Source organism: Indicator indicator, chromosome 4 (assembly GCF_027791375.1).
Source record: "Indicator indicator isolate 239-I01 chromosome 4, UM_Iind_1.1, whole genome shotgun sequence".
Taxonomy (NCBI): Eukaryota; Metazoa; Chordata; class Aves; order Piciformes; family Indicatoridae; genus Indicator; species Indicator indicator.
In genome coordinates this window covers 28900480-28923072 of record NC_072013.1, presented here as the reverse complement: position 1 = coordinate 28923072, position 22593 = coordinate 28900480, and the positions used below count along the sequence as shown (strand labels likewise).

General features: G+C 43.7%; 1 protein-coding gene across 1 annotated transcript in view; it reads left to right on the top strand.

Annotated features, from left to right (window-relative positions):
* The window catches only part of PRKCH (protein kinase C eta), a 119031-nt gene that overhangs the window by 58473 nt on the left and 37965 nt on the right, over window positions 1-22593 (top strand). Inside the window, exon 10 of the mRNA XM_054380670.1 lies at window positions 13036-13190. Coding sequence (XP_054236645.1) covers window positions 13036-13190 — 155 coding nt within the window. The remainder of the gene's footprint in view (window positions 1-13035; window positions 13191-22593) is intronic.

Here is a 22593-nt window from a genome sequence, read left to right as displayed (position 1 = left end):
AGTTCTCATGTAAAATACCAGCACTATCCAGTCCTGATGTTTGATTTTTGAGGTCAGATGCGCAATAGCAGTAGGTTTTGCCACTTGTTGCTATGCTCTTTCCTATGGCTTTACTTATTGAATTGCAGTGCGGATGTGAAAGCAACACGTGTGCTTCTGGGCTCTGCAGAACATTTCCCATGGACTTAGGGAAGATACAAGGTCATTGGATTAGTGCTGTCCTTCATGTTCAAAAAATAAATGCAATCTGCTTTAGATGCAGGCAAGGTCTTCTGGGCTGTTGAAACAATTGCAGACTCTCTTGCAAAGGAGAAAAAAACCGGAAGAGAGTGTTTACTCCAACAAATTGAAAGCAAAAAGCGGATCTGATTGATGTCTACAGATGTCAAATGCTGAGGAGGGAAACAAAGCCGTCAAGATGCTGGCTAAGAGTAAATGAGTCTAGACTGCCCATGGATACAGTTAGACTGGAAGTGAAAAGGGGTTGCTAAACAGTAGAGCAGCCTGGAACAGGAATTTCTGGAGCAGCTTGTCATCAGAGGAGTTGAGGGAAGAATCCCTCCACCCTTGTGCCCTGAACACAGAGTTAGTCAGTCTCTGGAAGTGTGCCAAGGGAGTGGTGATTGCCATAGCAGGACCCTGCTATTTCCAGTTTTGACCAGGTTCTTCTTTTATTTAAATTCCACTTTGCTTCATTATAGGGATTGTCAGTAACAGAAAACCACTTCCTTCCAATAATGCCCAAAACCAAAATAGGAAAAGTTAACAAAAGGAAAAAAGGATTTCAGGTTAATGTGGTTCATCCCATCTTTTACCCATGTTCTGCACTCAGCGATGCCCACTTCAATCCAGAATAACCAGATTTAAATTACTTATAAAGACAAGAAATGATTGCAACAGCAGGGTATTCGTTAGACAGAGTCCTTCCAGGAGGGTTTAGCCAGGATGATATAGAGTTTTTGCTTATTCTTTACCTCTGTTAACGCAAACTTGGCAAAAAAATAAAATATATTTCTTTTATATCTATTTATATATGAAAGAGTAAAAGAGTTAACCTGTCATTCAACATGTCAGCCTGCAGCCATATTTAAAAATGTCACTTATGTTTGGACTTAGGGTAGGGTTACACAAAAAAAAAACCTAGTTTCACTTGCAGTTACATGGAAACCACTTCATGTATCACACTTACAGCCCAAACTCTGAAAATGTGTTATTAGCTATTTATGTTTTAAAAAACAAAGCATGACTCCACTCTGCTATGGAGATCTTGGATAAATAATGACCAATTTGGTTTTGGGCCTGTCTGTAGCAATTTTTCAAGAATTAGCCATTTTGAGGCTTCTCACTGTTTGTCAAAGCAAAGTTGTCATAAGATGCATCAAGACAGGCTGAGACTGACTGGCAAGGTAGTATCCCAGTTGGAAGGCTTATGGTAGGTGCCAAGTTCAGTATGAGCCACCTGTGCAGGCACATTGTATACAAGCTAAATTACATACTGGGCTGCTTCAGGAGATCAGGGGAAGTGATTCTGCTTGGCCCTGGTAAGGAGGCTGCACTTAGAACAGAGGTGTGCTGTTATAGCCCCACTTCCCATTTCAAGAGGAAAAGGAAAGGAAGGACCTTGGAAGCACTTGAAATGCTGCAACAGTTTGAGGACAGAGCACTCAAAGGGTGTTATGGTTTGGCTGGATCTAGAGCCGTTTGAATTCTGAGTCTTGTATAACATTCCTCCCAAATCAGCAAAGTCTTCCTCCAACTTCAGCAGCCTAGGGGTAATTTAAACAGCCTGAGGCATGTCTGTAGTGCACAGTGGAATGTCATGGAGTGCCAGTAATCTACTGTTAGCTGAGCTGACACAAGTGCAGAAACAGCAGTGCATTACCTGAGTTAATCTGTAGTGCTGCTACTTTAACATGCCTGTTTTAGAGCTAGCTGAGGTTTTTCTGTGCTTGCATCAGCTGCTGATGGTTTTCAGAAAAGCTTCCTGGTCTCTTGGGCTGCCTTAATATGGTCATAATTTGGTCTCAGATACAGCATAAGTGATACTCTCTAGCAAAGGCTGCTTTAGTTGTCCAGGGTGGACTGAGGCTGCCTGACCTCCAAACAGCCTCCTTGCTCTTCTCAGAGAAATTTTGCTGCCACTAGGTGGTAGGAGCTGCAAGGGTTGTCTCTGCCTGGTATGGGGCACAGTTTTCAGAGCCTAAAGAGGAAATATTAGCTACACAGCAGGCTGGCAGAGGCTGGATGTGGCCCTCTGCGTGCCCAGTGCTAGGCGGGGCAGTTTTGGATTTGCACCTCCAGATTCCTTTCCTGTGAAAGGGAATGAGTTCTACTCCCTTGTAGGGGGTGCAGTTTAAGTTCTGCTCCAGCTGCATCTGTGTGAGGTCTTCCTTGCTCATCACATCTCTGATATTTTTTTTTTTTTTTAATTGAAAGCCTTGCCTTGGAACTTTCTACCTTGCTGAAGCCATTTACCTCTGCTTTTTTTTTTTTTTTTTATTTCTTTGGGGTTTTTTATGGCTTTAGGATCATCCTCTGGTGTCAGAGAGAATTATGTTCCTGCTCCAGTAATCTGAGTTGCTGACAGGTGCTGGGGCAGACCTGCAGAAAATCATGAATTCTGCATTAAGGGTCACAAGCATCAAAAAATGCTCGTTTCTATTTACCTAACACTGGTGACATCCAACACCTCAGCAATACTGTCCTAGAATGAGTGAAAGAGGCTGTATGTATAAATAGCTAAGTAAATAATTTAATCCTTAGGAATGTGGATCCTGGAATGTTTTAATTAAAATGAGTTTGCAGTCCTGTCTTCTTTCAGGTTTAGGAACCATCCTTCCTGCACAGGTGGTTTGCTTTTAAATCCTTTTGTCCCCACTCACGTGCATGAGAATGGAACAGGCTGGGGAGATCAACTTCCCATGCAAATAGTGTCAAATAGCTTCTGTGTTTTATGTTTATTGCCCTTATCTCTTCTCATGACTGCAGGGTGCTTCCAGGGGACTGTCCCCCAGGATATGCTGTTTCCAGTGCTGTCCCTGCTAACCTGATCATTATATGGATTTACTTTTGGTGTGGCTCTGCTGGCGGTTGCTCTGTGTTGTTCCAAAAATAGTGAGACAGGAGAACTTGGCAGAGAGACGTGATTTTCTATAATGAGCGTCCTTCCAAGATAATAGCTAGCAGGGATGCTATTGAAGCCAATAGGCATTGGCCCAGGCACTCCAGGGTAGCATAATTGTTGAACTGGTCCCATTTTACGAGGGCAGCCTGCTGTCCGACACGCAGCTCTCTGCTCCCATTATGAGCTGTGGGCTGACATCATGTTTTTGACATGAAAGGAGAAGGATTTCTCCACTGTCCTGCAGGTTCTTGAGACACACAGGCAGTTTTCCCAGGGTCAGTGTGGGCATCATGTCATGGATCACCCAGGTGTTTAGGGAGATGAGTCTGTTTCACCTCCTAGAAGTGTTAAACTTAACCTGGAGCCTTTGACAGGGGCATAGTTTTCAAATGAGGGCCCCCTAGTCGAAGTGGTGAGGCTTAGTGGTGGCAGCTGGGTGGCTACTCACCCAGCAGTGAGTCTTCAGGTGCCCTTGTATGCTTAGGGGTATCCCCTAGTCATGGTCCCTCCGGAGGATCTCCAGCATCAATCTGATTCTCCACTCCACTGTCATCAACGGCAGCAGCAGCAGCCTTTCTGGGGCTCTGGTTAAACAAACAAGCATCCTGACACAGGCCTTGGAGCGTGCTGATAGGTGACAGGGAAGCCGTGAGACCTCTTCGATGTTCTCTTTGAAAAGCACTGAGAGGGAGCCCTTTGGGAGCAGAGGACAGCTTTGTTCATTTCCCAGGCTCTAAACCCCCAGCCTTCCCTCTCTGGCATGTTGAGGAGGCATGGCTCCATGTGTCTGTATGGCCAACAGCCAAGTGCACTTCTTGGATGCTTTTCTGCAAGCACTGAGACTTTTGCCTCTGTTCTTGAGCACTGAGACTGTTATTAGCCCCAAGACGCTGTGCTAGAAGACCAGTGCAGGCTTCAGTTCTGTTGCTGCCAGTCAAAATCAAGCAAAAATGTTTCTAGGCCTGGCATTTTCCAAAAAGCTTGGGTACAGACTAACATGTCTTCTGGCCATAAACACAGGCACCCTGCTCAGGCATTGCTGCAGAGTCCTCCTAAAGTCAAGCTTGCAGGAGCTTGAGCTGGGGCCCTGGGATGGTGAGTTTAGGGTGTTCTTGGTTTGTTTTTTTGGTGGTTTTTTTTTTTTTTTTTGCGGGGTGAGGGGCGTAGCTGTTGGACAGGGAGGTATAGGGGAATTTCCTCTCTCCACCTTCACACTCTCCTGTGGCTTCTGCAGATGTGTGCCGTGATGCCCTCACATTGACTTTACTACCATGGGGAGGGGCTGTTAGGTTTCTGCCTTTCTCTGGCTCCTGTCCTGTCTAGCACTGAATAAAGGTAGACTGGACAAAACTATGTCTTTCTTGGTTTCTGTGATGTTCATATCCACTAAAACCCATGATGTATTTGCTGGCATAGTGGTGTTAGTTACCAGTAAACCAGAAATGTTGAAGCCTTCAAAGCCTGGTCTGAAAGGCTCAGCTTTCTCTGACATTCACAGTAGTGCCTTGCAGTGGTCTCATCATTGCAGGAACTATGAGGTCAGGGGTTTTCTGTAGGCAGGGTGGTTTCTCTTGCAGAAGTTGAAACAAGATCAGACTGACATTTCTGATTTTATCTGTGAACTTTACTGGGAGTCCATGCTTAAGCTGCACATTGAAGTGATAGGAGATGAAGTGAAAATGTGAACTGTAATTGTGTTGCAGCCCCTGAGTGTAACTTTCCCACCCTGGTCGTTGAGGGACTTTGGATACTTGCATTTATATGAAGCTGAGAAAATGTCTGTCTCCATCTGCCATGGCTTGTGAGACTGTGACTGTTACAAAATTACCAAGCTTAATGCAAGAGGGGCTGGAGGAGATGCTGTTGCTTATGGTTAGCCACAGTACAAGAAACTAATATTTTGCTTTGGACTTCAAGTCAAGGAAGCTGTGGCATAACAAGGTTGAAGTGGAACCAAATCACAAACAGCCTGAGGAAGCAGATCAGGAGCCAATCAGTATTGAAGAGGAGGGGAGAGGGGAGAGGAAAAAAAAGACAACTGACGCTCAGAGAAGAGGTAACTAGCTGAGATGTGACCCAGCAGTGTGTTAGGTTTCAGTCACTTTGAATTTGTATTGCTTTCTAGATGATGAACTCTACAAGGAGCAGAGGAAAGGACAGCTAGAATGGGGGTATATAATGAAGCTGCCTGAGCAGCAAGAGACTTGGTTAGGAAAGCTGAAGCACAGTTTGAATTGAATCTAGCCAGGGAGGTTAAAGGGAACACTAAGAATTTTTACAGGTATATTAATGGTAAAAAGAAGACTAGGGAAGGTGTGGGCCCCCTCAGAAAGGAAACAGGTGAAAAATGAGACCCTGGAATGGGTTGTCCAGGGAGATAGTTGAGGCTCCATCCCTGGAGGTGTTTAAGGCCAGGCTGGATGAGGCTCTGGCCAGCCTGATCTAGTGTGAGGTGTCCCTGCCCATGGCAGGGGGGTTGGAACTAGATGATCCTTGTGGTCCCTTCCAACCCTGACTGATTCTATGATTCTATGATATTTAAAGTGAGAGGATGGATCTACAAAACTCTTACAGCAAGCCATTTCCAAGTGACCTTTGGGTGTTTCAGCACTCTGAATTTTCAGGAAGACCTTTGGTAGAGGTCTCTGGCCTTCCCCAGCACAGTGTGAAACCAGCAGATATTGCAGAGGTTGGTTACTCCAAACCAGAAACAGCAATTCCAGTAGCTTTTTTTCTGAACTGAAGGCTGTAGAAAGAACATGATCTTCACAGAGCTACTCTGTTCTGAGACCAGCAGCCAGCTGAGGGATACAGATGTCCTATAAATCTTTGATTAACAGATGATGTCTATAGCTTGATCCATTCTAGTTCCTTATTCCTCAATTTATTTCCCTCTAACTTCAGCCAGGTTTTTGATTTTTTTCAGGTGGGAAAGGATGTTTATGTAGTTTTATGTGCCATTTGAAAAGGTCTGGAGAGGAGAATCCAATTTTATTTCTTCTGTCAATTTGGGGGGTATTTTGCTTTAATGGTGGCCAAACCAGCTTTTTTTTTGTTTTTCCTTTTTTTTTTTTTTCCTTTAATTGGGATTGCACAGACATTTCTTGTTTGTGATTTAATTGGTTGAGCTAGCACCTGAGGGGATTTCCCCTTCCCCCTTCTTTAGCTGGGGTTTTTGGATTATTTTTAATAGAACAGATAGAAATGAAAAAGAGTGATAATAGTCATCTGTCTTTGTGTGTGTGTTCAGTAAAAATTTCTGGTCATGAAATGCTAATCATGTAATTCTGCTGTGAATTAGACTGTCTTGAGGGGAGGGAATGAAGAGGAAGGATGCATGTATGGTTCACTCACTTATCCCAAAGGATGCATTGTTCCAGAGAAACAATTGTATTCCTGTGTTACAAAAATTGTCCAGCTTGCAAGCTTGAGGTAAATAGGGGCAGAGATTTGGAGCCTGTAGTTACATTTGTGATTTTATTTTATTTTATTTTATTTTATTTTTAATTTATTTTTTATTTAATTTATTTTTTATGTTGTTTTATTTCTAGAGCAGGTGGGAAACCACAACTCCCATCAACTCACCCTGGGATGCCGTGGTTGTTGTTCAGCTCTTTTGGAATGAGCTCAGCATTAATGGTATGCTGTGCACACATGCGTGCCAGAGGCAGCCTGTCCCTTGAGGGACCCCACAGAGTTTATTTATGCAAATGGAAAGAGCCAATTTGTTATTCTCTAGGTGATGCTTGTCTGCCTCTCCGCAGCAGTGCAAGAAGGTCTGCGTGGTACCTGCTATTGTGAGTGTCAGATGGCAGAGGGCAGTTGTCAGTGATAACTGGTAGTAGCTGCCCTATTCCCATAGTTGTGACAGTGACAGAGGAGCCCTTTGTTAAAGGAGGAAAAAGGAGTCTGGTGTGGAGAAGTGACCCGTGCTTCTCAGAAACGTCCTCACCAGCTTCTCAGCCTGGAAGAGACCCTGCATGTGCCTTACCCCCTTTTCCAAGTTTGCTAAATTTTCACTGCGCCTCCCTCTGTCTAAAAAGCACCCCAAAAGCAACAAAAGAAACCTTTCCTTTCTTAGCCTTTCAGATATGGCACTCTGTACAGCGATTCCCTATCTCGATAGCCTCAGGGCTGTGTGTGCCATCTGTGGCACGCTCCCTTGCCATGACTTGATTTCTCCTAAGCAGAAGTGGTTCCTGAGGCTGGCATGTACTTTCTGCATTCACTGGAGCAGGGAAGTAGAACAGCTAACAGAGCACCAAAAATCGTCAAGCAGATGGTTGAAAACCTGCTGTCTTTCTGCTGCTGCCGTGCCTGTCTGGGAGCCTTGGGCCGTGGGGCGAGCAGGGCAGTGACAGGTGCTGTGGCAGTCATCACTGTGGCCATGTTTAAGAAGCATCACTAACGCGTGCACGTGACTCCAGCTGAGCACAGAGGTATTTCTTCTTTTCTGCTCGATGTGGTTATTCTGGTTTGAAATCAAAGGACCGAATCTTCAGCCAGCACATAATTCAGTGCCTTGCCTCATCACAGTCACGTGAGTGAGGCTTTGACCAGTGCCTTGAAATTTGGGGCTCAGCTTATTACATCTGCTTCAGCTCTGTACTTGCCAAGGTTATTTTGGTGATTCCCTCTTATGACACCTGTGATCCTTTCTGGTTTTGAAAGGCTGCCATGGCTAACCCCCCTGGACAGCCTGCCCTCCTGTGAACCTCTTAGCTGGAAGCAGCAGGCAGCTTGCCAGGATGCAGTGCTGCCTTGTCAAAGGGCTGGGTGTGGAGGAGAGGCATTTAGGCACAGCGTAGCATCTGAGCATGGTTTATGGCTCTGTTGCTCCTATGAAGATAAATATTGAGAAACAAACCTGTTTTTTATTCCTTCTCTGGGTCCTGTGCTTTGGCATGACTTGACCCAGATACAGATGGCCACTTGCACTGCTGGGGGAGTTGGACATGTGGCTTTCTGAGGTCTGATACTGAGAGAGCACAGTTTGTGTGCTCCCAGCAAGACCTGAGGCAGATTGCTTTGTGTGGGGGTTGTGGACCACGAAGGGAGAGCAGGAACATTGGAAGCACTGAGGGAGCCTGCCAGCTCTTGTAATTATCTTGTAATAATTTGCATGCAAGCTCCCTAAGCCCTGCTACTCTTTTTGGAAAAAAATAAAGTTGCACTGGGAAGCAGTGACACAGCTGTCTCTGTATGGAGATGATTTTGAAAGCCTGCTTTTCTGCTCTGCAAAGCATAAACTGCCGAAAGAGTGAAAAACGACTGTTTTCTTGGGGAAACCCTTTGGCTTCAGTGAACTCAGATTGAGCCCAAAGCTGATTTTTCTAAGGAGCTGTGTGCATGAATTATTTCCAAACAGATGAAGTGCAAACTTAACAAAATCCCTGAGCCCAGGCCAGTTAGTTTTTTCTTCTTTTGTGAGGGGGAGGGATGTTAAGAAGAATTTGGCCATTGCTCCAAACTGCATTTAACCAGGCATCCACATCCTCCAGATGCTGCCTTATATAGCATCTGTCATCTAAAGAGAAGATTCCTGTGAAATTACTGCTGGGATCTGTCCTTGGTGGGGCAACTCACCCCCTTGTCCTGCAGAGCAGTTGATGTGGGCAGAAGCAGTATTTGGAAGAGCTCTGCTGCAACAGGGGTATGCAGACTCTATTCAAGCCTATTCCTGATGCCTCTTGAAGCTGAAGAGACCTTGGTGTTTTCCAGTGGGTCTCCTGAACCTCCACTGATAACTCTTTTGAGAGAAATCCTCTCTGGCCTCCATGCTGCCCTTGACAGAGCAGCTCTTGCAAGACAGCAAATATTATCTTCTTCCATGTCTGCACATAGGAAATACTTCTTTCCCCATCTCCTCCCTCTATGCTGCCTGAACCAAGGCAATGGTGCTGTGCCATCCCATTTAACTGGCAGCAAAGCCTGTGATTGGAGATAAGGCTCTCACTCCTGTCATCTTGACAAGTCTTTAGTCTTCTGTGGCTAGTATGTGGACATCAGCTGTGACTCAGCTAGAAGTGGATGGAAGTTGGCTAAGGTATGAGGGTTCAAACCAGCTCGCTTCTAGAGCTGGTGAGGACAAAGGGCTGAAGTGGTATTTGAGTTGGATTTCAGTGGGTACTTGTGTTTGCAGGGGGTAGTAATCGGTATGTGGATTATCCCACCCAGTGACTTTTGCAGTCAGGGACCCTCTTCAAGCCCCACCAACATCTGGCTAAGGCAACAAACAAAACAGATACCTGTGATTGCTGTCAAACACTGTCCTCAGGACACAGCACGTACTTTAAGCAGCCCATGCCCTGATAAGTGTGGGCAAACAAATTCAGATAGCAAACTCAGATTTAAACAAATAAACCCCCAAACGGTTCTCTTGCTCTGAAATTGGCAGGGCTAATCTCTAGTTGTAGGCTGACCTTGGAATGAGCCCACCTGATCCCATGGACTTAATTTGTTTCCTCCAAGTATTTCTTTAATTTACAGTAACAGTTGCTCTGGGGCTCTACTCATCTCAACCCCTGTCCAGAGATGGTGCAACACAATTTCCTCATGCAGCTGCTGCTGCTGCGAAGGCTTCTGCGTCACTGTTTCCTGTTGACTCAAATGCTCTTTTTTTTACTTCTGCCAACGTCAAACAGAGATAGCAGATCAGGGAAGACTGAGCAATGCAAAACAGAAAGATAGAAATGTGAGGATTTCAGTATTAAGCCTTGTCGGAAAAAAACCCAAACATGCTAGCTTTCAACTCCTCCTAATTCCCCTTGGTAGTCACCAAGAAAGGAGGCACATAACTCCAAGTCAAATTTGCAAGTATCTGAACTATCTGCTGGTTTAATATTTCATTATCCTGGCCCCTTTTTTAAGATGTCTGTTCACTCTTACTCTGCCTGCTGCAATTTGCCCCCGTTTTTTTGTGGTTTGGGGTTTTTTTCTCCATAAAGTAGCACTGTTCATTTCACTTCTTAATGATTCCTGGGAAAGCACTTGGCCTTTGCAATTTGGCAAAGAGATGTCCTTGATTAAGAGTCAAAATGGAAGACGACGCTCTACTTTTAGGTCCTGGTTCCCAAAAGATGATCTGTTGCTGGGTATGTAGCAGGCCAATGCACATACGCTGTATTATAGGCAAGTTGTAGTCATAGAATCATAGAATGACTTAGATTGGAAGGGACCTTAGAGCTCATTACTCCAACCTCTCTGCCATGGCCAGGGCCATCTCTCAACTAGACTCAGCTGCTCATCCAGCCTGGCCTCGAACACCCCTAGGGAGGAGGCATTCAGAAACCTCCCTAGCCAGCCTATTCTAGAGTCCCACCATGCTCATACTGAAGAACTTCGTCCTAAAATCCAGGCTAAACCTACTCTCTCCCTCAGTTAAAAACCATTCCCTATTGTGCTACTGCTAGGCAGCCTTATGAAATGTCCTGCTCATTTCTTCAGCAACCCCGTGGGATTTCTAAGCATTGGTAAATTGGATAGGCAGTTAGATGGACCTCTTTTAAAAAAATAAATTGTAGAGTAGTCCAAAGTTCTATTAGGCCTAAATAAGAGAGCTTCAGTAATTAAAGAATCCATATTGACTTATGCATTAATTTTGCAGGTTCCTGTGAAATGAGACTATGGGTTGGAGGTGAGGCCTTAGCTGTTGTGCTTGTGAGCACCATGCCGCATATGCAATGATACTGTCTGAGGTTTGCAGTTAGTCTGAAGCAAGAGCTGTTTGTAACAAAAAGCTGCTAATTTCATGTCACCAGTGATGTGTCTTTTAAAACTGGTTGTTTTGAGGAAGAAGAAATGGTATCTTCCTTTAAGATGAATGCATCCAGAAGTCTGAGGTAGGCCAGCAGTGGAGGAGCAGGACATGTATGTTTTAAACCAGGAAGAGTTAGCTTTGCTTCCATGAAGCTCACCTTTAATACACTCACATTCACCTAATTGTATGCATGTTTATACAGGCATATATATTGCTTACATAAATACATACAGACACATCCCTCATCAGGCTGATGGTAAATTACATTGCTTCCTGTTGGAGATCTGGCAAGAGGGATTTCTTTTTTAAGTATGGGATTGAAGAGGTGCCTGGACAAGCTAGGCTTGATAAGCTTGTGGCATGTGGAGAGATCCGCAAGGAAGAGGGCGGGAAAGAAGGAGATGTAAAAGCTGGCCTGACTGGCAAGGCAGAGGCAATACTGGTGCTGCAGCTGGAGGAAGAGTTGTTGAACAGGTAGGCACAGCACAGCCAGATGCAGTTTAACCAACGGCAGTTGACGATGTGGCATTAGAGATCTGCTGTGGGCTGAAGAGCCAAGGCTGCTGGTGGGTTTGCAGAGTTTTTGCTGCTCTGGCTTAGACTGCTGCCCTAGATGAGCCAGCTTGGGTGTCTTTCAGCTACCCTGTAATAAAGGCAGAGTGAAACAATGAAGCATTTTTGTTTATATGGACTGGAGATAGCACTTAACACTTGGCCTTGGTGCTACATGTGGTAGTATTGTGAGATGGCTGGGAATACATCTATTTTAGCTTCTGGAAGGAGCCCAGAGGGAGCCATTGAGCAGAGCCCAGGAGGATGACAAAAAGAAAGCTGTACTCATCTGTCACGAGCCATTTGCTTTCCTGCTCATGTCTAGAGAGGAATGAAAGGATTCCTGGTTGCTTTGTCTTCTGCTGTGTGCATCTCAGGATGTTAATATCAGTGGTCATTTCAAGCTGGCTGGCTGCCAGACAGCAGAGTATAACAGTGCTTATCCTCTTAAACTTAAAGAGGGTTTAAAACTAGCTAGTAGATGATTAACATCAGACCTGGGAAGGGGCTTGTGAGGAAAGTACAAATAGTACCATTAAAAGGCTGACTGGTCTCAAGTGAATTGTGTATCTCTTTTCCAGTCTGGTGATTCCTGATACTCAGACTGAAACAATCAATACTGAATGTCCTAAAACAATTACTAGGGGAAATTTTTGAACCAGACTGTGACAATTCTAGGGTGTACTTTTGTGATAAGTCACTGTGCGTCCTTCCTCTCACAATTAAGCAAGCACCTCTATTGTACACATTAAACCCCTATCCACACTGTTGAGCATGCAGGTTAAACAAGTGCTTCCCGCTCTGTAGACTTTTGCAAAACCCAGAACAAAGCTGGAAAAAACCCTCAAAGACCTAGAAGTGTGGTTAATGGGCTGAACCTTATTAAATAGGTTGCTTTTCTGCCTAGCAGAAACTTGGGTTTATGCTTTGTCCTTATCAGTTCCTTCATTACTGGGGGATCTCTGCAGATTAGTCAGAGGAAAGATGAAATCTGAGGGCCCAAATGGCAGCTGCCATTTCCTGTATGGCGGGAAATCCCATTCTGGAAAAAAACACATTCCCTAGAAATACTGTTGGGATACCCTTGAGACAGCATTGTCTTTGCTGTTCCTACGCCCTTGTGTTGTTGTGGTGAGGCTGCAGTCTGTGGGCAGTCTGGTTATATGTGTTGTATTTTGGAGCACCTTTCCCTGGAGAGCTGAGCTCTTTAGTACGGAGCAAGTGACTTTTTGAAGATGTCTCTTGTGCTCACTCAGGGGAATCATCATCTTCTCCTGATTCAGGATAAGGACAGTTATCACTGACTATGATAAGTATACAACTACTGGTAGACCTAATCCACATGTTAACAGGAATTAATTTCATTACTGGGGTCAAAATGTGGCAAGGGCGTGCAGTATAAGGAGATACTAACAGATCTTCCTTGTATTGACTTAATCTTTCCTGAAAAAGTTGAGACTTTTTTTTTTTTCCACCACAGCATCTCATGGGTGCTTAATCTGTTCTTGTTTGGGAGATAAGAGTTTTACTTGGTGTTTTCTGGGAGTGACAGAGGATATGACTAATGCTGTTTGTGTCTGTTGTGTTTGTGTGTGTGAAGGATCGCCTGTTCTTTGTGATGGAGTTCGTAAATGGCGGGGACTTGATGTTCCACATTCAGAAGTCACGTCGCTTCGATGAGGATCGGGCCCGGTTCTATGCTGCAGAAATTATTTCAGCCCTTATGTTTCTCCATGAAAGAGGCATCATTTATCGGTGAGCTCTACAGACATTCGTTCATTCATTCATTCTCTTTGTCTGAACCCCACAGCTGAGATGATGGCTTCAGTTTTCTGCCTAAATAAATAACTGTAATTTGCTGCCCACTAGGAACAAGCTGTCAGCTGGGATAACCTTCAGCTTGCCCCTGCACATTGTCCAGGGTGCACCAACTTCCAGGAAGGAGTGAGATTTCTGGCTGTAGTATTGACTACAGGGAGGGTCTTCCTATAGTGTGTGTAAGCACATAGAAAACCAGGTTTTCCTTCCAAGATGCAGGGGCTCAATTCTGTGCTGACATCAATTCATATAGCTGTTTATATCAGCCTCAGAACTGCCTCTGAGAGCTGCCCCACTGCACCACAGGTGGCTGCTGGGCATTAGCTGCTGACTGACAGAATCACAGAATCAACCAGGTTGGAAAAGACCTCAGAGGTCATCAAGTCCAACCTTAATACCTAACGCCACCTGACAACTAAACCATGGCTCCAAGTGCCACATCCAATCTTTTTTTGAACACTGACAGTGACTCCACCACCTCCCTGGGCAGCCCATTCCACTGGCCAATTACTCTTTCTGTGAAGAACTTTCTCCTCACCTTGAGCCTAAACTTCCCCTGGTGCAGCTTGGGACTGTGTCCCCTTGTTCTGTCACTGGTTGCCTAGGAGAAGAGACTAAACTCCACCTGTCTACAGCCTCCTTTCAGGTAGCTGTAGAAAGCAATAAGGTCTCCCCTGATCCTCCTCTTCTCCAGGCTAAACAACCCCAGCACCCTCAACCTCTCCTCATAGGACTTGTAAGCCCTACGCAAGCCTCCACCGTGCTCCTCTGAGCCTGACCTACTGCTGGAGATCACAGGTCAAACTGATGACAAAGGGAGAGGCATTAAGTGAAACCTTCCTAGATTTTTTTGTGAGGTAAATGTAAGGAGCTGCTGCTTTTGCCACTGTGTGCATTGTTATTTAAAGGCTAACATGCTGGTTACACCCAAGCCCCTTTGTTTCCCTGTGTTAGCTACAGACCTGTGTTTAAACCCTAACTGTTTGATGTACCGATCCAGTGCCACTTAGCTCAGCCACTGAAAGACTTTTTCATTCTATAGCAGGAGGTTTTCCTTCCTGTCCATGTCTGGCATCTTTGTGTTTACAATAGGATCATTGCTTGCCTGTATCAGCCTCTACTTCCAGGTCTCAAGGCTGTTCTCAGGAAGCTGTTTCCCATACGCAACTCTTTTTATTTGTTATTATTCTATACTCAGGGGAGAAATTTGCTTCTATTTTTTCCCTTCTGTACTACCAAAGTGCTCACGTATTGGCTCAAGCATCAAGGCATAGACCAGCCAGCATGGATCAGACAAGCAGTTCTTTGCCTCACTTTCCAAGGTGACCATTTGACCATTATCCTCCCATATACGCTTAAGGGCAGAGCAAGACCTCTTCTGGGTGGAACAGGACAGCTAGATCAGGGAGATGTCAGCACTGACAAAGTCTGGTTACACAGAAAAGTTTCTTTCTGAAATGCTTTGCAGGATGCTTCTGGCATCCTCTTGTCCTGAGCAGTGGAAAGGAGGAACAGTCTGTTGTTCTCTTTGGAATACCTGGGTTCCAGCAGCAAAGTATGCATACTTGGGTATGTCTGCTCTAGCCTTGCTCGGTCCCAGTTAAGGCATGCCATTACTGCAAAGGTTAACATCAATCCTCTTTTTGCTGCTTGGTTTCAGTACAGATGGGACCCATAACTGGATCCAGGATGGGACCAGTTCCAATCCCAGTCAGGTTCTGTTAGTACCATTTCAGAATGTGGGTTGGGCCAAATGCCATTTGGTTTGTGGCTCTGCATAGTTTTACCCAGCAATGCAGTCCTGTGTGTAGTGGTGTATCAGATAAATGCAGTTTTGAACACACTGAAACTGGAATAGCTTAGGGCTGAAGTGGCCAAAGGGAAAGAAGCTGTGTGGGGGACTTTTTTCTATCTGATGGTAAGATGGTAGGGTAAGTCAAGTAAAAGCAACTTCTCTCTCTCTCTCTCTCTTCCTAGCTTGAGCTTCAGTAAGAGACAGATGGTCAGGTGAGGACAGAGAATATTAAATTATTTTTAAGTATGAAATCGTGATATATGTGGCACAGTGAAATAGAGGAGTGTCATTTTACTATTCTCTGGGTCCTAAGAGTATGAAATTTACTAGTGATATACACCATATGTGTGGAGCTTCCAAAGCATAGTGACTGTGTGTATAGAATAGCAAATCTACTTATTCTACAGCTGGAGTTCTGTCTGATTCTTCCCTTGTGAATAATGCCAGCTGCTGAAGAGAGACCTGGCCAGATAATTACGCAAATGACATTATGCTTAAAATAGTGACATCCAGTAGTTATTGTCAATCATTCAGCAGCAAAACTGTGTCTGTGCATAATGTAATCCACTGTGCTTACAGATTGTCCTGTCCCCCAGAAGCCTGCTGCCTGTGACAGGACAGGAGTAATCGATCCCTCTGGGTTTTGGCACACCTAAAGTGCTGCTATAATTCATGATAGAAACTGGAGGAGTAATTTCTATTGAACAACTGCACAGGCTTTGATCTTGCTGAGAAGCTGGTTTAGCTGTGGAGTCAGGTACCTTCAGCTTCATGGGGTAGATTTGCAAGGGGATGACTTTTTTGTTTGTTTTTATAAATTAGTTGGGGTAACTCTGTTCTGGAAGATCTAAGAGGAGAGAACTGCTGGCTGTGGCTGTACTGGGCTGAGGTTGTTTTTGCTGGGTGACAAACACCACGTTCCAGGAAGGAGTCTTCAGGGTGGAAGGAGATACTCAGGGTTTTATGATCAGAATGTAAATGGATGGTTAGGAAGCTGAGAGATCACAGGGAAAGCCTGACCAGAATGCATTTTGCCACAAGCTGTTGAATGTGCCTCTTTTTTCTGGATTCCCACGGTCAATGGAGTTAAGACAGTTGCTGGCCTAGAATATCCTGGGTCATTTGTTTTTCTTCTGGCCTAAATATAAGCACAGTAATATTGCATTTTTCCTTGATCCTTTCAAGATTAAGCAGTTTTTGAGAGAGTCTGCATTTACTAACACAGTGACCATTCTCCTGGTAAGTCAGCTTACTTTTGCCACAATTGCTACCAAAAGCTGGGTCTTCTCTCACTTGGAATGCTAGAGAGGGTTGAGAGGTAGTACTGAAAATTCAAGCAGCAGCTGAAATGTGTCTGCTTTGGCCTGGGGTGACAGTGCTGGTAACAGCTCAAATCAGATGTTTGTTGATTGCTTTTCTGGCCACACAATGCAATTTGAAATAGTCAGTGCAGTATTTTTACAGTTGTTCCTGTGAGTCCATGTGAATGGTATTCTTTGGTTATATGTGACTTTTAAACATTGAAACCAGGCTTACTGCTGGATCAATGCTCTCACAGGTTGGTTTTCATGATGCAACTGAAACTTTCAGTGAGTTTGCTCATCACTTCAAGGAAGTTCTGCTTTCCGTTACTAAGCCCTGGCTACAAATGGAAGTCCCATAAACGTATGTGTGTGTATTTTGGGTTTTTTAAAACAGAGCTTTAGGTTTCAGGTTCTTTGGTGATGGTAGTTGTTGGGTTTAGGTTGGGGCTGTTGTGTGGGTTTTTTGGAATTTTTTTTGTGTTGTTTTTTAAATATGTGACACTGCAAAGGAGAGATGGCTTTCTGGCCTTATCAATGAAACATCTCTGTTTTGCACTAAGCTGAGGTTTAGTTGTCTACTCAGCACAATCCATTTATAGCTGCTTCCTGAAAAAGCAGCAACAAACACAATGTGATTCCTTATCCCATCATGCAGAGAATAGGACTAGAATGCATCCATCCATGAAAGCTTTTCTACATGTCGAATCACAGTATATTGTGATTCCCTAACTGCAGAGGAGTAGGACAAGGGTGTATTTGGGATCAGCTCATGCTAGATGTTGCCAGGAAAAGGTTAGGTGATAATCAAGGCTACTGTAGATAAAATATTTGCTCACAGGTCAGTACTCTTGCTCTGCTGCTTTCTTTAAGAATAGTGTGCTGGTTCCTGTTGTAGTAGGTCGGCTGGTTTGTGATTTTTTTTTTTTTTTTTTTTTAATATGTCCTATTTCTCTTGAGGCAACTCCTCCTGACTTTGGCTTTCCAGTTCAGTGGTTCCCAGGGCAGAAGCATATTTTGGCTTTTGTGCATGCCAGAGACAAAACAAAACAGCATGCACATCTGAGGATTATGAGATGACATAGTGGCTTGCTCAATGCAAGTGAACTAGTCCACTCGTTATCTACAAAAAACCCAAAGAGATAGTAAATGATTATATGGGATTATTTTAAAATCAGGAGTTTTCCTTCCATGTAGCATTGCTGCAAGAATAGCTGATCTGCCTAATTCAAACATTTGCCTTGGTTGATGTGCAGCTTTGCTAATGGATGAGTCCACTTGCCAAGGTCACCTACATGGTGTCCCTCATTAGAGGCATCATACCTGCCTGTCGAGGGTGCAAATGCAAATATTTTCTTAAACTTGGTTGTTGTGCATTGTTTCCTTTGGGGTTTTTTTTGGCTTGTGGGTTGGGGGTTTTTGTTTGTTTGGGCGGTTTGTTTTCTCTTTTGGCTTGCCTCTTAAGGGTTTGTCCTGCAGACTTCTTTTGACTTCAGAAAGATAGTGGCCTTTTTAGACACAACATAGAGCAACCAATCCAACCTAGTGGCATGGTCTTCATTTCTATGATAATCCTTCTTTCTCTCCTCTGCAAATGTCTCTCTGGTAGGATGCATGGGCTGAGACTGTCACTTTTCAGAAGATATCTCTGCTATCTACAGAGGTGATGCAGCATGCAGTACATAGTTATATACCTGTATGTATATCTAGAAGCAGTGTCACCTTTGCAGCCTGCACTTCAGCGCTGGTTTTGCCAGCCTTAGATATGGAGTTGGATAGCAGACACACCAGTGTGCCCTAGCTCATTGCTTGGCATGGCACAGTGGCAGGTGCATCTCATGGGTAACACAGCCAACCAAGAGCCAGAGAAGCTGAAAGGCTGGGCTAGAGAGCTTGGAAAAGGACTAGTTGTTGGCTGACTGGAGAACCTTGATTTATCCTGAGGGCTCATGCTAGTTAGCTTATTTTATTGCCTTTGCATCTGTATTGATATTTATAATGAAAGTGGCCCTTCTAGGGATGATTGGGGTCTCCTTGTGCTGTGTCATGCCTCCCAATGTGGAATAGTTCACACAGAGTCCCCATGCTCTGTTGTGGCACTAGCCACCATTAAGTAGGTCCTGACTTCATTATGTTTGATAGGAAGGCAAAAGATAGTTATACAATTATCCAGATGAGACTGAAGTCTTGCCTTGGGGCTGAACAGTAGCTCTGGGGGAAATAAGGTAAGCTTGTTAGCAGGAAGTGTTCACTTTTCTGTGTGTTATCTGAAAGCATCACCTTCTTGTGTGTAGTGCCCCTTATGACAGGGAAAAGCTCTGTCTCCTCTTGGATCTGGAAGGATTGGATACTGGCTAGGTCTCTGAAATCATCACCTTTCCTTACTGTAGGAGACCCATCAGGTCTGTAGCTGTCTCTCATGACTGTTGGCTTTTACAGGGAGTGAGGTTTTTGCAACAGGTCAATTCCTTGCCAATTCAAACAATAAGCCTGTGACACTTGAAGGAAGGTTTACATAAGCCTTTTACAGAGACTGGTTTTGCTGGAAAGACTTTTATTAACTGAAACAACACTAAAGTTTCTTTCAGCAAAATCAATTAAAAAATACATGCCGAAAACAGAGGCTGAATGCCTTTCCTAATTACATACAGCCACTGTTAACAGAACAACTCTTCTAGTGGGCTGTTTGCTTTTTCCATGGGTCAAGATGTTGCAGACAGGGGATCCCTCATGTTCTCTCTTTTGTTTTGGGGATTTTTTTTTTTTGTGGGGAGACTGGAGATTTTTTTTATTCTCATGTCATGATATTTTTTACGTCTGGAGCAAGGTCTTGTTTCCCTTGAAGTCAAGGGGCTTTCCCTGGGGAGGTAAATTAGCAGCTGAACTGGATCTGTGACTGATACCAGCAGTGGCACGCAAGGCAAACTGGTTGGCTGAGGGGCCTGTGTGCAGGGATTACCATTGGTTTGTTTAGGTGCTATGCCTGGCTTTGTTTTCTTAGCAAATAAAGATAAATATTCTGTTTAATGAGGTGTTCTTAAGATTTTTTTTTTAATTTTTTTTTTTTTTAGTTTTTGCTTGAGTGTGCTACAATAGATGCATCTGTAGGTAGTCTTTGCTGTATTTGATGTCTCCTTCCCCATCCTGATTTGGCTGCATGCAGGCAGAGGCACGTTATTTGCATCAAAGAGGAAGGGGTGGGAAACATCTCAGCCAGTACCAGAATGGGGGTGAGTCTTTAGTCTGTGGAGCACCTACAGCTGTAGGACCTGGTCCCTACTGCTCTGAGGTCTTAATTCAGGATTGCTGCTAGACTTGGTGCTTTCTGTGATTTGGGCTCTGAAGATGAGAGTAGATTTGTGTAAGCAGAATGAAATTAAGGATGTGGTATGTTATGAGAACAATAAAAAGAAGGAAATATAAGTTGATTTTTATGGTGAATGAGTGAAGCAAATCGGCTAAAAGCTTCAAATTGGCACTGAATAGCATACTAACAGCCTTGTCCCTACAACAACTGCTCAGTGCAGAGAAGAAATTTTCATGCTGCAGTCTCTGGAAATGCTTCATTCAGCTTTAGACAATATAAAGGAGTGTCTCTTAGGGTCAAGAGTGTAGTAATGTCTGTGGCTATCTTATCTGACAGCCAACAGCCTAAGTATACTGATTTGTGCTTCTAGACGGTGCATCTTCCACATTGTTTTCCACTCAAATGTGGTTGCTGCATGCTTGCAAGCTGGGCTCTTTTACAGCCTCTGGCATGCAGTGTTTAAAGTGTTGTTTCTCTGCACTTGGTCAAATGGAAAGTGCAGAGAAAAAAATCCCAGCCTCTCAGGTTTCCATGTCATGTTTAATCAGTCACTGTGCAGGACAGTTTAGTCCTGATTTACAGTTATGCTTACGAAGAGCTGTCCTGTTTTGAGATCCACATATCAGATCTCTGTGCCCCATTGCCTCCACTGTATATAGTCTGTGAACTTTAATGCAGTTTTCCACATGACTGAATAGCTTACAGAAGTTATTGGCTCTGATAGTGTCTACTTTTCCCTTATGGTTATTTAAAGGAATTGATTTGAAACCTGCAAACCTTGCATATAGTGAGTTTGTATAAATCACTAAAATCCAGAGCTTGAAGGGGCCTCAAAACTTTGTCTAGTTCATCCACCTGCCCCAAGGCTGGATAACCTTTACCTGCTTTACTTTCACTCTTCTTCTCCTTTGATGTAGTCATTACATTTGCATGTAATAACTTGTGTACTACACATTCTTACAGGCATGGACTGTGGCTCACTGAATATTTGAAATGTGAGCTCAGTGTTAGTTGGGAATTCTGGTACAGGTGCAGTAAAAATAAGCTCATCCCATGTCCATGGAGGATATAAATGATTGACATGGCTTCTGTTCTATCATGCTTTTCATGACTAATGCATCCTTATGAAGGCATTTCATAATTAAAATCATGCAGATGCAATTTAAGAAATAGCTATATGCAATGATTACAGCCAGGTTCTTATGTAGAATTGGACTCAACCTTCAAGTCCCAGAGCACTTAGGTCAGAACTTCGAAAACTAAGGAAGTTTTTTTCAAAAATACCATATTTCTCTCCTTCAAGCTGCCTTTATTCTTTTTTTAAAAGCTTGAAAGTCATGAGAAGGAGAAAAAATAAAAACTGAAATACATTTTCAGATGCTATGTCAAATTCATTTATCTAAGCTGCTCTTAGGTATTATTGCTACCTTTTAAACCAGTACTACTCATCTGAGTTTTAACCTCTTCACTAATATCAAGGGCATTTGGGCCTATGATTTTTGGGACCTGGTTTTGAAAACCTTTGTTCTGAGATCTCCAGAATTACCCAGCATTAATCCAATTTTTTTTGTTGATCTTTGTACCTACCTGGAACACGGGCATCATGCACTGGCAGAGAGGTTGGACTAGATGATCTCCAGAGGTCCATTCCAACCCTTACCATTCTGTGAATCAAGGAAGCTTTCAGTAGTAACGTCAGAGAATATGACCTATGAGTTAGCATTAGGGAGGCTGATATATATATAGCTGAGGAGAAGGTATCTGTCAGCCTTATTAAATGTTTTGTACAATTTTTTTAAAAACAAATAGTATGCCATCAAAATGCTGATGCAGCTGCTCCCTCTTGACTTGCTGAAATGGATGATTTCTTGCACCACAACTTGTTGCAATGGGTGAAGCTACTGTATAGAGACAATAAGAAAATCAGTATTGTTGATATACTTGGCCTGCAGCAGCTGCCAAGGCTGTCCAGAGAAAATCTGACTTATTCTTTTAACTCTAGCAAGATCAGCACCTGATGTTGCCATGATCAATAATCCCAATGTTTAGATTTTATTTTATGCCAGTAAGCATTTATGTGTTCTGATTTGTAAAGTCACCCACTGACTTTTAACACGAGTGGTGCACTATTGTCAAACTTTTAGATTCTAGTTCAGTCATCAGCTGCCTGTGATGATACAGAAATAAACTGAAAATAATAACACAGTAGAAAACATCAGCTATCACATGGCAACACTACAGTGATAGTTGTCTGGTTTGCAACTCAAAATTTCTGTGGGAGGAAATTCCATCTTCTACCAGTGGTACCCTGGGCAGGATGGCAGGCACAGCTTTGCTTCTGCCCTCTGCATGCCGGCAGAGCTGGTGCTGAGGCTTGCAGTTTGCTGCTGGTACAGGCCAAGTTGCAGATTGTGAAGCCTATTCCCATGGAGCAATGGGAAAGCATTGCTCATCATTTGGCCTCTGAGTCACAACATCTTTTCTGTTAATAGGACCAGGAACCTCCCCTTTTATGAGGCTGTGCCTGAAGGCACAATTTAGTCTCCAAATTGTATTACCTGCTTATTATTCCACTAAAGCAGATGGAGGCATTCCAGCTGACAACAATGGACTTGGGAGCAGGCCTTCAAGTCTCAACCATGTACCAGGTGTGATGTTTTCAAAACCGCAGAGATCCTCCACGCTCTGAGCTGATCTCTTCAGAATCCATTGAAGTTTCACAAGCATGAGTTATTATTAACGTCTAGAGCTGCTTTCGTAAATCTCTCGGCAGCACAGTAGAAAAGTGCTTCTGAATCAGGAAAATGAATTCCAGCTAGGAGAGGTTATTTACTAGCTAAATTTCCAGTCCAGCAGTACTGCTGTAGCAAAGTCCATCCAGTAAGGATGTGAACGTTTGCATGTGAACCGTTTACAATCTACACCAAAGGATCTGAA